We start from the raw sequence: 16,422 nt of genomic DNA, 5'->3' as shown, positions 1-16,422 counted from the left end.
TGGCTGTTGTTTGCATGTCAATGGGAGAGATCGACCCTCGGGCTCAGTTGTTGTGAGGATTGGTGTGACTACACAGTGGAAGCGTTGTGGTGCAGGGGCTGACCCAACTGAGTAGGATTTGCCTCAGCAGGTCTCTGGTGCCTGCCCAATCTGCCCCCTGGGTGTGTCATCCTTGGAGAAAGCTGGGTGATGCTCCAGCTCATTTCAAAGCTGGCTACTCTACACGTCAGCCCCAGGGAAACCTGGGAGGGGATCTGCTGCAGACCAAGTTCAGCCGTAGCCTGTGCCCTGCCCGGGGCCACCCAGCAGGAGCCACAAAGCAATCCAGAGATGGCTATTGCCTGTGCCATGCTTGGAGGTGACTTGAGAGGCCAAGCTGTGAACCAAGGCCAGCTGCAGCTAATGCTGGGCTTAGGGCTGCTCAGCCAGAGGTACGAACATGCTCATGCCAGGTGCTGCTTCTCTGGGTTCTGTGAACCTTTGAGAGACCCTAGAAAAGTCTGCAGGATGAGCCAAGGTAAGAGGTTTGTAAGAAAACGCCACTGGAAGCAGCTTGGGCGTGCCCGAAAGTTTTGCAGGCTGGCGTCTCAAATCACCAGGGTGTGGCCAACGAACAGCCCTAGCCAGCTGGATGGAGACTCAGATACCGCAGCTGCTTGCATCTGCACGCCAGGAAGGGGGATGGCTCAACAAAGAAATAATGGCCTCCGCCACCTCCTCTATCCAGGAAAAAGCTGCCCCTCCAGCCCTCATCCTGAAACCAGACAACTCAGTTCCCCACCATTTGTCCCTGTGGCTTCTCCAAGCTGCTGTCCCAGTGCTGGAGCTCAGAGCCAGTGATTCTCTTGGTAAGTCCGTGCATGGTTCCTTTAATAGTACCTGGGAGTGCAGCTGCCCTCCATCTCACTCAGCCACAATCTCTGCTGGTTTTCACAACCAGAAATCATGGAAATTTCTCTCCTTAGCACTGGAACCCTGGGCTGGGGAGCTGGGTGTGGCTCTGGGACCCCTTGCTCTTTCGGGGGTGGGGATGGAGCGGGGAGACCCTCCACAGCTGATATCTCTCTCCAGATTTTCAATGGTCACACGCAGGTGTGGGACCAGACCATTTTGCATCTCTGCCCTTCCTACCAGTCTCGAGGGAACTTTTTCTATGTTCTTAGTTGCAGGGCTTTGGTTCGGCAAGATTTCTGGTGATTCTCAAAGATGGTTGTTTTGTAGTTTACTTGTAATTTTAATGTAGTCATGAGAGGGGGCAAACACAGCATTTACCTGCTCTGCCATTTTGACCAGAACTCCCTTGAATTTTCACTTTAAATGAGTGAACTTTATGGTATGTGAATTATACCTCAATAGAACGCTGTAAGAAAAAAAGTCCTATGTAATCATCTTCAAGCCTGGTAGACCATCGTCTGTCCCCAAGGCCTAAAAACTCCCCCAGTTGGGCCATGTAGAAATGCATTCATAGCTTCTAAAACGGAGTCATGGCTCCTTTAAATACTGAATCATTCTACGCCTACTACCAAGGGCCTAAGTCATTACCCAGCTTCACACTGTGAAAACACTGCAGGTGGCCTGCTTAGGCCAAGTCTATGCCCTGCCCCCTCCCCCCACCACCCCACCAAGGTGTCCTGCAACACTGCCTTCCTTACTTAGGGAGAGACCCACAGACATGGGAAACTTTTGTTGTCTGTGGAACTCTGTATCCCACAGCAGAATTTCCCTGCCTGGTGGTGTCCTCTTGCCATAGATAACACTCTCCGCCACCTCCACCATTAGGTAGATTTACTTCCTACTTTAGCTTCCTCAGCTAAGGGAGCCTCAGTCTATGAGATTCAAAGTCTTAAGGACAGAAGGCCTCACAGAGAGGAGAGATGGAAGCTAGCTATGGGAAGAGCTGAATTTGTGTGTGGGGAGAACAGGAAGCATTTAGCTTTCTGCTTCTTTGCTGCCTTCAATGCCCTCTCTATCTTCCCCAATTACACATGACCTTCTAGTAATTTATCACAGTTGGAATAAAACTCTTTACCACTGGAGCCAAACTCAGCTTCCTCCTCTGAGAGAACTGAAATGTCATATTGCTTCAGCAAAGCCCTGTATCCCAATGACCTAGATAATTTAGGTATCTTAGTAAAATTATGTACAATGCTAAGACTTTTAGGTTCTACTATTCATTGACAGGAATTCAAAGGAAGATTTAGAATTAAAGGTTAACAACTTCAAGTTTGTGAGGTGGAATCGAAGATAGTCTGAAGAATTTCTGATTCTTATTCTGGAAAGAAAAATTCTCTCTCCAGTTTTTAAATCACAAATTGAGATTAAAATAGAAAAGTGATATTAGAACAACCTCAGAAATTCTATATAAATTACATTGGATTGTAAATTCCTTAGCAAAGCCAAAGTACTACGTGATTTCAAAATAATAAGTTATTAATGTTTTGCCTCATTCACTTTCCACTGGCAAATGAAAATGAGATTCTTGAGAACTTGCCTGAATTATTTGTAGTCCCTTAAATGTGGTATTAGCATCAGCTATATCCATCAAAAGGGGGAAGGGAGCCAAATGTCTGCTGCCATCATTCATAAATCTAGGAAACTTGCTTGAGCATCAGTTTGCTCTGCCAGGTAATATAAATACTGCCATAGGATATGTATAATCAATCAGCAGATGCTCTGGATCGCTGCCTCAGCAATGATTAACAAGAAGCGTGGCAGGTCAATGGCAAGTGCACATCTCTGCAGCAAAGAGAATGTCTCGGTCTCCCCAAAGGGACACATATTAATTAGTTTTATTTTGGAGAGTTCTGAATTGTGCATAAATGAATGCTGAATTCCTAGCCCCTGAACGCCACATGCTGTATCCAAATGTCTATCTCACAGAGCCACTTGAATGTATAGTATGCATCTCAAAATCAACATGTTCAAAATTGAACTTCTTTTCCTCCCTAAACCTGCTCTTCCTAGTCTGCCTCATCTTGGTCAGCAGCAATTTCATCTTTCTAGTTATGCAAGCCTAAAAAGTTTAGAATCATCAAAGACTTTTCTCTTCCTCTAAACACCTACATCCAATGTCAACAAATTCTGTTTAATCTAACTTCAAAATATAACAGATACTAACCATGTCTCACCATTTCCAATGCCATCATCACCTGTCCTCGCAATTATTGCAACAGACTCCCAACTAGTCCTGCATTGCCCTTTCTCAGTCCATCATTCCACCTTCCAAACTGGTATCAGTTTTGACAATGGTTGTCGCAGTTCTGAGTTGTTATGGTTCTGGCATTCCTCCATGGCTACGAATACTGATGGTTAAATCCCATTCTATTATCCATCTCTCCCTGGGCATTTCCTCTCCTTGCCCTCTCAAGCCAAGAGGTTTCTGGCTGTTTCTGGCTATTGCTGGCCACCAAATGTCCCACCATCTCTTGTGTTTCATTAATCCTTCTTTGAATAGTTCCTGGCTGTTAAACCATGTTGTGTGTTTCATCTCTTTCTTGCCAGGTCTCTTAGAAATACTACCATTAATTGTATAAATTGCTTTAACATTAAACTAACCTTGCATTTTGGGGATCTATTCAATTTGGTCATAACGCATATTGTTATAGGTCACTGGATTCAGTTTGGTAATTTTTTTTAGGTTTTTGTATTTAGGTTCATGAGAGAATGACCTGTTATTTTCCTTTCACAATCTGTAATTTTGAAGATTATGCCACCCTCATGACAAGATAAGGAGAGTTCCTTCTGTTTCTACCCATGAATAATTTGTGTAAGATTAAAATTACATACTCCTTAAAATTTATGTTTGGTAAAATCATCTAACTTATTATTTCTTGAACCACTTTTGCAGGTTAAAGTTCTCTAAAATTTGTCTATTTTATTAAGGTCTCAAATTTACTGGAATAAAGTTGTAATATCCTCTGTCTTTTAGATATCTGCATCATAATGTGGTTCCGATCCTTTTTACATCACAGAATTGTTTACACATTCTGTAGGTTTATTCACTAGGCTCGCTAGATTTGTCTCCATTAGTGTTTTCAAAGAAGCAACGTTTGGCTCAGCTTCTTCTCGCATGAGATGTTCATTTCCTTTTCCATTAATTTCTATTCATGATTTCAACCCTTCTATTTTCTTTAGGTTTATTCACTTGTGCTTTTTATACTACCTTAAATTCCATGTGTCGCTCATTACTTTTTAACTTTTTCCCCCAATATAAGACCCTGTCCTTTCAGACCTCTGACAAACCATTGTTACAACTTACTACACTGTCCCAAATAAGTGGAACAGAACACTTAATGCTTTTTAAGGCTTAAGGTAGGGATCCCAATAAGATGTCTGCACAAAAGGTTATCAATAAGGTTTTAAGATTGGCTCTAAGTAAAGAAATATATTAAGAACTGCTGGTCACTATTTCACTACCCTACTGGAATGTAAACTCTAGGACGACAGGGATATTTGTTTCTCACTGATATAATCTCACTGCCAGACCAGTACCTGGAACATAGTAGGCATTTAATACATATCTATTTTGAGTCTTTAATCCCATAACTAAACATATAGTAAGTTTTGTGTCTTAGTGTGACTTTGTTTAGATGGCAATATAAGAAAATTTTACACTTGAAATGTTAATCATATCTAAAAATAACTTTTCAAATCAGGCAATTATTCTCATTCAGAATATATTTTTCTTTATTTTAACGCAGCATCTCCAGTTCCTTCTATATCTTGTTTTTAAGTGTTCATAAAAATACCACAAGGTGGCATACAAAGCCTCATAAAGATATTTCTGGACTTTTTGGTTAAAAAGTTACTATAAACTCATTCTATAGAAAACCTCCCTTAAATCCAGGCGAGAAGGACCCTACGCTGGGCCCTGTGCTTGAGGGCTAGGTTCTGCCCCGCTCAGTGTATGTCCCTCCCTGCAGGGTGAGACCACAGGGCTTAGAAATGTGCTCTCCTCTCTTCTTCCAAGACCTTCCTGGTCTGTTCCAGGAAGGTGGATGTACAGTTGGAGGGCACATTCCAAAGATCTGTCTGGCCAAGGGGCGTGTCTACCAAAGCCAGGGTGGGCTTTCCTTGGGAGATGGTGGGGTTGGAACAAAGATGCTTGGAGACCAGCTTTCCCTACCTTGGCACTCAGTGCGGGGCTCGTGGAGTCTAAGACTTCTAGGAACCTTAGGAAGGCGTATTTGACAAGGTACGAACAGTATGTTAGCTGGATGAATAACTTCTAAATATTTATGTAGATGGCACGTGGACCTCTATTTTCACTCTTGACAGGACCCTACAAACATTAGAGACACGTGTGTGTATCTATTTTCTGGGTATTTTTGTTTGTATTTGCTTACTAAAAATCTATACTTGGAATCTCTACATTAGAATCCTGAGATTTTAGTAATAAAATTAGCATTTTATTTGAATAGCCTGTATTGGCTATTTATCAGGAAGTAAAAATAACTTTCATTGTAAATGGCCTACAATAGACTCTGCAAACAAAGATGAGTATGGCAGCTATTATAGCTCTGCACCATATTCTGGTTTTCCTCTTTCCAGGGATATAGTAGCAGGACTGTACTTACCTATCCTTTGGTATTAGATGTGGTTAAGTTTTTTTTCTTTGTTTTTTTTTAACTTTGGTTTAAACTCTATAACAATTTTATTGAGAGATAATTCTCATACTATAAAATTCACCCTTTTTAAGTGTACAATTCAATGAATGTTAGTATTATCAGAGATATGAAACCATCACCACTAACTTTAGAACACTGTCATCACCACAAAAAGAAAACCATACCCTTTGGCAGTGTGTCACCATGTCTGACCACTAGAATGTGAGGAGGAAGCATGCGCATAACTTCACAGCCAATCTTTTCAGAGCTAGTGCTTGTGTTGTACGAGGTGTATAGGGTCTCTATCCCTTACCAGACTGCAAGTCCCTGATGAGGGCCAGGCACATACATACCTGCCAGAATCATCTTTTAATTTTTCCACAGCATTCTTCAAAGTGCTCCATAACAAATATTTGTTGAACGAAGTTATAAATATAGAAATTATATTTAAAATCTGATATTCATTATTTTATCATTAGTATTTACTTCTTTAAGATTGCAGAAAAAAATCTTATTAATGAATGACTTTAGCTTTAATATACATTATGAAGTGTACAAATGTTTTTCAAACCAATATATCATATAGTTTCAGATCCTAATCCTGAGTCTATCTAACAAGGTGAAATTACCAATATCCTGTAAGAGCCTCTTGAATAACTCTAAATATTTTCCTACAATATTGTTTTTAGACGTTCCAGTGACACAGAAAGAAGTTTCACTTAATTCATTGTTATGGTTGAATAAATATCTATTAATCCCATTCTACCGTGTTTCCCTGAAAATAAGACCTAGCCGGACAATCAGCTCTAATGTGTCTTTTGGAGCAAAAAAAATTAATATAAGACCCAGTCTTATTTTACTATAAGACCGGTTCTATAATAATAATAATATAATATAATATCAGGTCTTATATTAATTTTTGCTCCAAAAGGTGCATTAGAGCTGATTGTTGGGTTAGGTCTTATTTTCAGGAAAACAGGATAGGAAATTCAAACTTATTTTTTAAAAGGAGAAGTATTCTAAAAACAAATGAAAACTGAAAACATGGTACCGCACGAGACAAAGATTTGAGAGTTTTGAGCTGGAATTTTAGTTTACTTCCTAAGAAACAAGCATTCTTTGCTGTTCTCTTTTTAGAAGAAAAACTGAATTTTATATATTATATGCTTCCTTTGCATATATACATATATATATATATATATATATATATATATATATATATATATACTGACATTAAAACATGGTACAGCTTTAGATAAATAAATAGTTATAAAATAAATCTTCGGGATTTAGTCATTAAGAGTGAGTTAAGATACCTTCTATACAACCTTTTTTGATGGAAAAGAGCAAAATTCAAAAATTCTACATTCTAAACAAGCTCTTTAAATGAATTTTGGTATTTACTAACTTAAGTACTCAAGGACTTGGTTTGAAGAGTCCAACAGGCTGAAAGTCTGCTTTTCAAGAGTACTATTATCTTCTATCAATGGAGAGATTTTGGCATTCCTATATTCTAGTAGTTCACGATCCTTGCTTGATGTCAGCAATTCATTATCAATGACACCAATAGCTGCATCTTCTACCAGAATATTTGCTTGGTATGCTCCAACTGGAATTCCAGGCAATCCAATGTAGTCATGATCTGCAACTACTGAACCTTGTAAGATATAAAAACTGTCTGAAAGAAGAAACATCATAAGTTTGTGTTTTAGAATTATAATTAAACATCATTTTTAAACTAAACAATGTTAAATGAGGAACAAAATCCCAAGTAATAATTAACTATCAAGATTAGATTAACTACTGGTGGGTTCTCCTAACTACTAAATAGACATGTCAAAGAATGAACAAAATGATATATAAATTTGACAGTTCATATAGAGTTCACGAAAGACTAAGGATTTAAAAAGAGCCAGGTTTTCCTGTTCCCTGACTTGTCTTTGGTAGGTGTGGGCAAGGGGTGGAAAAGGCTGGGGATTATAGTATAAATTAAAACCAAAGTTATAAAACTAATTTTTGATGTTGATAATATCTTTACAATGCTTCTGCAAAACATTTCTGGGTGAATTAATGGGGTCTTGAAAGATATTTTTAAAAATAAAATTGCTAAATCCTTACTTTAGATAATTCTCCAATCTTTATAGAACCCATATTAGGATAGTAATATCAAATTGTTACATTATGAAGTTGTTACATCAATGTACAAATTGTTACATCAATGAAAATGAAGATAGAGTTCCTAGAATAAGACTTCTGTGATAGGAATGTGTAAGTAGACAGACTGCAATGCCGTAGTTTAGAAAGCTTAGCTTAAATACCAAAATGTTCATGAACTTTTAAGGTGTTGCTAACTCCATACTGAAATATTCACAAGGAATTTTCCTTGTTACTAGCATTTTATTCTATTTTGAGCAAATTTATCATCTCTATCAGGAAAAATGAATGTTCGACTGATGGCACAGCAGTAGCATCTTTATAAATAAAGGTTAATATATATATAAAAGGATTCCTCCCCACCTGATATTTTAATTCATTACAACAAGGAATTCTTCCACCATAGCTGATAAACTTCCTGGACCCCTGCCTTCTCTCTCTGGATTTTTCTCCCAAAACATTAACAGATTCTCTTGAAGATTTCAATAGCTTAAAGAGCCCTCAAATTTTAAGTTCGAGAAATAGCAAAAGGAAGATTAACTGCCCATTTAGATTAGAGATCAATGAAGTTTTCTCAGAGCAGATAAAGTTGCTAGGATAGCCTGGAACACAATCCCACTCTACCCACCCTCATATTAATATGTGAAAAGCTCACGGGCCCTATCTCAACTCCATAAGTTGACATATTAAGAACTTTCAATTTACAAACTTCAATTGATCAAACAAATCTATGCCTTCTACCAACAGATGGTATTAAGTGGTCTTGGATTTATATAGACATTTAGTTTTACCCATTCGGTTCTTCATTAGGCTAAGTGTAGTTGGTATTTTAGTTTTGAGAGGTTTTCCAAGTTTAACCCCACCAATTCTTAAATACAAAAGTAGTAATGAGATTGAAAATGCTGTTAAGAAGATATACATATTTATGATGGGAAAAAAGTATGGATCATTGAAAGTGGCAAGAAACGACTTTTGTAGTTAGTATGGGATGGATTGCTGGACAAGAGGTACAATTCTAAAAGATAATGAAAGAATCATGCAACCCATGAGAAGTGCTATGTCCAACAGCAGCGAGTATGAAGAAAAAATGATCAGTGAAATTGAAACATTTTTAGAATATGTTACTTAAGAGGTTCAAAATCAAAGTTCAGTATAAGCCTGTTAATACTGGAGAAGGTTAGGTAGTGGTTTATAAGAGAACTTATAAAGGTGAGGTATGGTACAAGTGTTACTGATGAAATTTTCCTAATAACCCATGGTGAACTCCATAGGTTCATGGCCGATACAATGCTGCAAAGTATCAGTGACAGAAGAAACCACAGCTTTTAAGGTATTTCCAGAGATCCTTAGAGACATTTTGATGAAGTTTTCTGTCTCAAAAACAATTTCCCATACAGATGAAGTAGGTCTATTTAGAAAAATATGTCTAGTAAACATGTATCAACAGGGAAAATACGCATAGATGTAAAGCTCACAGAAAATACCACTCTAATTTTCTAGAAATAGATTCTTGAGCTTAAGTACTTCCTAGTTATACTGGACTTAGAAACAAATGGACTTTACCAAACTCATCTGTTTGTAAGAAGAGAGGTTCTACACATGAGTAAGTGATACATACATACATACATATATATGTATATGTATATATATATACAAATATACATATATACAAATATGTATATATATACATATATATGTATATATATATATGTTTTATTAAGTGATATATATATAGTTTCTTTTAAATAAGTGATAACTTTAAAGTAACTTACTGTAATAAAACTGTAGAGAACAAGGATTATACTCAGCAAATTCTACACATACCACTTTATATGCAATGGAAAACTACTCTGGAGATTTCAAGCCTTGTTTGTGTAGAAAAGAACAAAATTCTCATTCATTCAGAAAGGTCAAATATGTTTCAATTCCTACTATGGTCTACATCCATAAAGAGCCAATACAAATGCTCTTTAATTTCAAAAAAAGATTACCAAAAATTATCAGAAAAGAGACTCTTGAAACCTTATGTACATGTTGAAATAATATTTTAGATGTGCTGGATTACTTAAAATATATTATTAAAATTATTTTCACTTGTATTTTTTAATATGGTTACTAGAAAATTTTTAATTATTTATTACATAATTTTTGCATTATATAGCTAATGGGCAATACTGACCTAGAATAATCCTGAGTTAGGGACATAGAAAATAACAAGGTAAGTTTTTGCCCTCATTATATAGAGAGGTAAACTCTCATTATATATAGAGAGGTAAACAAGCGTACCATTTTAAAGGACTTTTCCACTAAGTCACATTACACAATAGACTTAAAGCATTTTTCTCTTCTCAATCTATTAATTTAGTTATGATTATGACATCTGTTGGATGAAAAGCAATATTTCAGTTTTGACAAGACTGAATAATTGTCTTTAGTTTTAGAAACAGAACTATTTTCAACACATTCCAGGAAGGTACTAACAGCATTTCTGACATACTTCTACTTATATAGTTTTAACGAGTGAAAAATGAGATTAGGAAACACATTTTTAAATTTCCCTAAGGAGAAAAATAAGTGAAAAATCAAAGCCTCAGAAAAGTCTGAGTGATTTGGATTAATTTATTTCTTCAAATAGAAAGTACAAGGTTTCAGATTACTTAATTTTCTTATTCTGAAGAGCAGTGACTAGGTTAATCCTATATATGGCCAGATAATTCAAAACTATTAGAATGTGTTGCCATACAAATACATCTTCCCGTGACAAAAATAACAGTAACTATAATCTGATACTACATAATTGTTATTATAATAAAGTACTAATACTAACAGAAGTACTCTGAGTTTAGAGATTACATAACGTTTAGAGGCTCTTTGCAAAAATAATAAAGTCAAAATCATGGGCTTGATAATACAGGGACTAAGCTTTGTTTTGTTTCATGAAGGTAAACCATGGTGTGGTGGGCAGAATAATGGGTCCCTAAAGATGTCCACAATCTGTGGGACCTGTGAATATGTTACCTTACATGGCGAAGGAGAATTGGGATAATGATGGGATTAAAGTTAGTGACCAGCTGATCTTAAAATAGGGAGATTACCCTGGTTTATGTGGGTGGGTCCAAGGACGAGGGTCCTTAAATGTGGAAAAGCAGGAGGTTGGAGTGATGTGATGTGAGAAGTACCGCCTGCCATTGTTGGCTTTGAAGATACAGGAAGAGAGCCATCAGCCAAGCCATGTGGGTAGAAGGGGGGAAAGGCAAAGACACGAACTTGTCTCGCGCCTACAGAAGGGAACACAGCCCTGCCAATGTACTGATTTTAGCCCAGTGGGACCTAGGTTGGACTTCTAAATTACTGAACTGTAAGATAATAAACGTGTGTTGTTTATGCCACTAAACTTGAAATAATTAATTGTGGCAGCAATAAGAAACTTACAATATAATGGAAAGCATCTCACAAACTGTGAAGGGCAATCACACTAACACCGTTGGAGAAGGCAGACACAAATTTATCACAATAACTCCTGCCCAAAACAAAACAAAACAAAGTACTTAAAAATCTATGTTGGACAAAATAATGGGTCAATAACATGTTTCCTTTCAAAGGGCAACATTATCATTACAGAGACACACTATGGCATATCATAACATTTGTTGTTAAAATAATTAGTCTTGAGAAGGTAGCTGGCATTGAACTAGACAAAATGACAAATAGGCTTGCTGAAAATAGCAGTGAGAAATATTGTAGCCCTAGTATGGAATGTGTTCTCTCTACACTATGTTCTAGATAAGAAGGGATAAGAAGTTGGCAACAGAAGCAGATCTGCTTTGGGCAATGAGTCTTTAATATAGCTACGAAATCTCAAGGCTGGTAAAAATTGCAATGACAAGTACAGTTTAAGACAAACTCATAGTTCTTTTGGCTACAGCTCACCCACATTTATATCAAATTAAAGAATAGGGTGCTTATTCAAAGCCATTTTGTTTGTTTTAATTTCAGTTCTAAGACTGTTTAAAAATCAGCTTTTGAGGTAAAGGTTTTCAGGAAAATATGTGATATTGAAAATAAAAAGACTGCAGAAATTACATTGTGAATTTCTGCAAATAAGAAAAACATACAAAAAGGACCAAATGCCGTTTCCCCGAAAATAAGACCTAGCCGGACAATCAGTTCTAATTGTTTGTGTAGAAAAGAACATTTATGTCAAATGAAAGAATAAGGTGCTTATTCAAAGCCATTTTGTTTGCTTTAATTTCAGTTCTAGGACTGAACATATTAATATAAGACCCAGTATGTTATGTTATATTATATTATATTATATTATATTATATTATATTATATTATATTATATTAATTATATTACACCCTGTCTTATAGTAAAATAAGACCCGGTCTTATATTATATTACATTATATAAGACCAGGTCTTATATTAATTTTTGCTCCAAAAGACGCATTAGAGCTGATTGTCCAGCTAGGACTTATTTTTGGGGAAACACGGTAGTACTCAAGAACCAGGTTCCAGGATGGCTGGATCATCACTTTCTTGCTTAACAAGAAAAAACAAATTTATCCATCAATCGCAGGTTCCTTATTATACACTAGTACTAAAATTGCAATTTCCTTTATATTACTAGAAGAAATATCTGCAGAGAATTCAAGCATGAGGCAAAAAGTATTCTTCCTCTCTTTAGAAAATGTTCTGCTCAATTGGACTCTGAAATATTCAGGAGCAGCAAAATGTTTGGCCTCCTTTCTTTGGCAAGAGCAAATTACAAAATGTTGAAACAGATCCTGACACAGCAACATTTTAAACGTAAATTTTGTATTAACTAAGGAAGGTTAACACATTAGAAGGGGGCAAGTCCTGAATGTCAAAGGTTAAGGAGAAAAATCATGCTGACGAAGGAAGGACAACATGTACCTGTATAATCTTCTCTACTTAAATTGCAGGAGGGAGAAATATAAAGGTAGCTCAGAATTAAGAGGCACAAGAAATGCAGTGCTTATCTTCTAACAGAAAGAATGAAGGTACTGTTTAGAATTAGAACAGTCCAAGATAAGTTTACCAGTAGAGCAACTGGATCTGTCACAAGCAGATGGAAAGGTACTGAGCTTTTAACATGTGAGTTGTGACCTGGATTAGAAGCAGAGTTGAGCTGTTACGGAGCAGCCCCCAAGGGCTTCATATCCTAATAAAGCATAGGTTATCTATTGCTGTTGCTCTTATAATTATTATTTAGTTAAGCCTGTTAAATAATTCAATTGTTTACATTGTTTAAAAATATACTAAATGGTATCTCCCATTAATTGTTATTCATATTCAAATAATATTGATGCTTTACTTTATAGAAAAAACAAAATTAACTGGCTAAGGTAAAAATTAACTCCCTCTCAGTTATCCACCTCAGAGAAATTCTAGGAAGAAGATACACTAGGACAAAATAAAACAGTCTCAATAAAAGTGCGATTTAATCTGAAAGCTATGGCAAAAATATAACTTAGCTCTAGTCTATGAAAGAAAGGGTTAAAGAAATCAGGATTATCTTGATTGTTCATAACCATATTTGGGGGCAAGTATAGCGTTGTTTAGGGTACAATCACCTCTTCTTATAGCACCTTATAACATTCTAAATACAAGCCACTCTGCACCCTGCCTTGCACCCACCATAACCTGACTATGATGCAATGTTAAAAATTAATCACATTTTTAAGTCCCCTAATATGTTTATCTCACAACAGGATTCTGGACAGTATATTTGTTTTTGGCATTAATTATCTTAGCTGCTGTTTTTTAATGCTAAAATGAGGCACAAAGTTACTCATAAAATATTGAAAAAGTGAAGACAGAACACATAGCTCTTCCTTGTGAAACGTTCAGTATCTCCCACCTGAACTGTGAGCAAGTGTGTAAAAAGTACACTAGAAATAAAGCTTAAAAATCTCTTACAAGCATGACAATTCTAGACGAGACACTCTAATAAAAGAGACTACCTAGGATCTAAAACTATACCGAATTTTACAGAAAGGAAAACTTAACCAAGGGGGGAAAGGGTTGTATTTTTAACTTCTCTCCTCATTCAAAAGAAGTAAAAATGTAGAAAAGTGACAGATATTTACCTTGTTCACTGGGTTGTCTTACATAGGGCTTAAGGTGAGACATTTTGATAGGTCTTTTAAGTCGAGCTCCAGTGTTGTCTCTCAGAACAGCACATCCACTGTCTGTGATATAGTCTATGACACAAGGCCCAACCCATTCGGACTGGAAACGGCCATCCTTCCACCAATTTTTCCTTTGTCTTAAAACTTCATGACCCACTTTGAGATGAAATGGATTTAACTGCTTTGGTTTCTTTTTAACAATGATTTTGCTTTTACTTAGTTCATCAGCATTGTTATTCTCCATCTACAAGTGCAAAAAAAAAAAAACAAAGGGATGAAAGAACTCTAGTTTCTTGAAGGTAAATACAGATAATATAACAAAATGATTATTTATTGAGATGCCACTTAAAAGGTAGGCATGAATCCCATTTAACTCTTAAAACAATATTTCAAAGTCAGAATCACCCCAACTTTATAAATAAGGTAAACAGATATAGCTTAAGTAATTTTTCCAAGTCAAACACCTGGAAAGCAACAAGACCAGGGATTTGAATTCTGCTCTGCTTGATTCCAAAATGCATGTTTGTCCTTCCCATAATTGTCTCTCAGAATTTCACAGCTAATAAACATATTGTTTAATCAAGACAAGCAGCATTTGGTAGAAAAAGATTTTGGTTTAAAGGTATATCGTGTTTGTCTGTCCCTGTGTGTACATATGCTACAATTTTTTTTCAAATCACTTTATAGATTTTTCTATTACAGAGTTTTGTGTTAAATAGAATCACCTTGACCACTGAAGTTATCTTATTCTCCATTATTTTATCGGCTTCTTTAATTGCACCCAGAATTTTGGCAAACATACTTGTATTATCACCATCCACTTCATGGAGAACATCTGAAGTCTCTGGCATACAAGGATTTCGATTAAACATTTGAAAGTATGGTATATTTTTAGAAGGCTCCTATTTGAAGGAAAATAAACAACAATCTGTAATAAAGCATTTATCTAGGCAAGAGATAGCCCTAACTCAAAAGTGTAGAACTACAAAGAGGCACATACCAAATGAGTTATATTGAAGGCAAATGAAACGGCTGGTAGGTGATCATCCCAGTTGTTCGGGTGTTCAGCACAGTGTTTGGAAAGAAATGTTTTGATTGTGCTAGGTATACTTTCAGTTTGGTTAACAGCTTGAGATGCGTGGGAAATTACAATTTGCTTTGTGCCAAACAGTCCACACAGTTCAACATTGATCTGAAAAAATATATAAAACAAAGCTGACTTTAAAATTTGTATTTTATTTTTCTCTTCAAAGTTTTCAAAAGAATTTGAATCTGGCCCTTTTCATTGACTACAGTCATTCTCTGTAAACATACACATTTTGTTTAAAATAGTGATTACCATTCATTGACACTAACTTGCGTTATTGTCATAATAACTCATGACAATCTTATAGGTTATTATTAACCCCATTTTAAAGATAAGAAGCTGAAGCTTTGGGAAGTTAAGTGCCTTCACAGAGACACACATACAGCAAAGAAGTAGAGCAGAATTTAACATCAACTCAGTTCAAATAACATTCAGTAGACAGCTTCTTAAAAACAAACAAAAAATAAAAACATTACGTCACATAATCCAATTAATAGCTATGTAACCTTGGCCAAGTCACCAAACCTCTATGTACTCAGTTTCCCCATCTGTAAAATAAGGAAATTCCTACCCTGGACTCTTTTGAGGATTAAATGAGTAAACGTTTGTAAAGACTTAGAACAGTTATTGGCAAGTAGTAAGCACTTTATAACTCAATGTTACTATTATTATTGTTATATTTATTATATGCAGGGCCTAAAAGAAGCCAAAATGAGGTTAGAAAATTTCTAACAGTAAGCCCGTTAAATGTAAAATAACTTATTTCTCCTACCTTATGCCTCAGACTACTTTTATTATTTTTAATTGAGTAAACTTTTGGCTGATAAACTTGTTTTTTTTTAAAAAAATACTATATTTTTTGTTGCTTAATTATAAGAAGAAAAGTATCAGAGTAACTAAAAAGGTAAAGCAAATAAATAAGGGAAAAAGCCTCACCAAAACAAAACTACATTTCCCAAGCTCCCTTGCAGAATGGTGCAGTCATGTGATACAGTTTTGGCCAAAAAGATGTAAACGAAGTTATACCTTGGGCTTTTTATTTTATTTTTTTAACTTTTATTTATTTTAAGTGTGTTTTTCCAGGACCCATCAGCTCCAAGTCAACTAGTTGTTTCAATCTAGTTGTGGAGGGTGCAGCTCACAGGGGCCCATGTGGGGATTGAACCAGCAACCTTGTTGTTAGGAGCACCAAGCTCTAACCAACTGAGCTAACCAGCTGCCCCTTACCTTGGGCTTTTAACAGTTGTTGGGCAGATTCAGCTTTTTGTGCCCATTGCCCTCCACCTTCTTTCTGTCTGAAACGTACTTTGTGCCATGGGCTCTGACAGCCATATTATAACCATAAGATTGAGAGTCAGATCTTCAAGATGGTGGAACAGAAAGCTAGAAGCATCAGTTCCCAATGACATTCAGTTAC

At 36.1% G+C, this 16,422-nt stretch overlaps 1 protein-coding gene across 7 annotated transcripts in view; it reads right to left on the bottom strand.

Moving 5' to 3' along the window:
- Nucleotides 1-1,634: 1,634 nt before the first annotated feature.
- The window catches only part of GIN1 (gypsy retrotransposon integrase 1), a 35,116-nt gene continuing 20,328 nt past the window's right edge, over nucleotides 1,635-16,422 (bottom strand). For 6 of the 7 annotated variants that reach the window (XM_019727971.2, XM_019727969.2, XM_019727970.2 and 3 more), the window contains 4 exons: nucleotides 14,919-15,110; nucleotides 14,644-14,820; nucleotides 13,877-14,162; nucleotides 1,635-7,284 (listed from right to left, as the gene is read on the bottom strand). In XM_019727971.2, coding sequence (XP_019583530.2) covers nucleotides 7,010-7,284; nucleotides 13,877-14,162; nucleotides 14,644-14,820; nucleotides 14,919-15,110 — 930 coding nt within the window. In that variant the 3' untranslated portion in view covers nucleotides 1,635-7,009. Of the gene's footprint in view, nucleotides 7,285-10,433; nucleotides 11,281-13,876; nucleotides 14,163-14,643; nucleotides 14,821-14,918; nucleotides 15,111-16,422 lie in introns of those variants that run through there. The other variant, XM_074328640.1, reaches the window with a different exon arrangement.

The sequence above is a fragment of the Rhinolophus sinicus genome, linkage group LG03, assembly GCF_036562045.2.
Source record: "Rhinolophus sinicus isolate RSC01 linkage group LG03, ASM3656204v1, whole genome shotgun sequence".
Classification (NCBI taxonomy): domain Eukaryota; kingdom Metazoa; phylum Chordata; class Mammalia; order Chiroptera; family Rhinolophidae; genus Rhinolophus; species Rhinolophus sinicus.
Note: the sequence above shows the minus strand (reverse complement) of the source record. Positions and strands in the feature narration are given on the sequence as shown.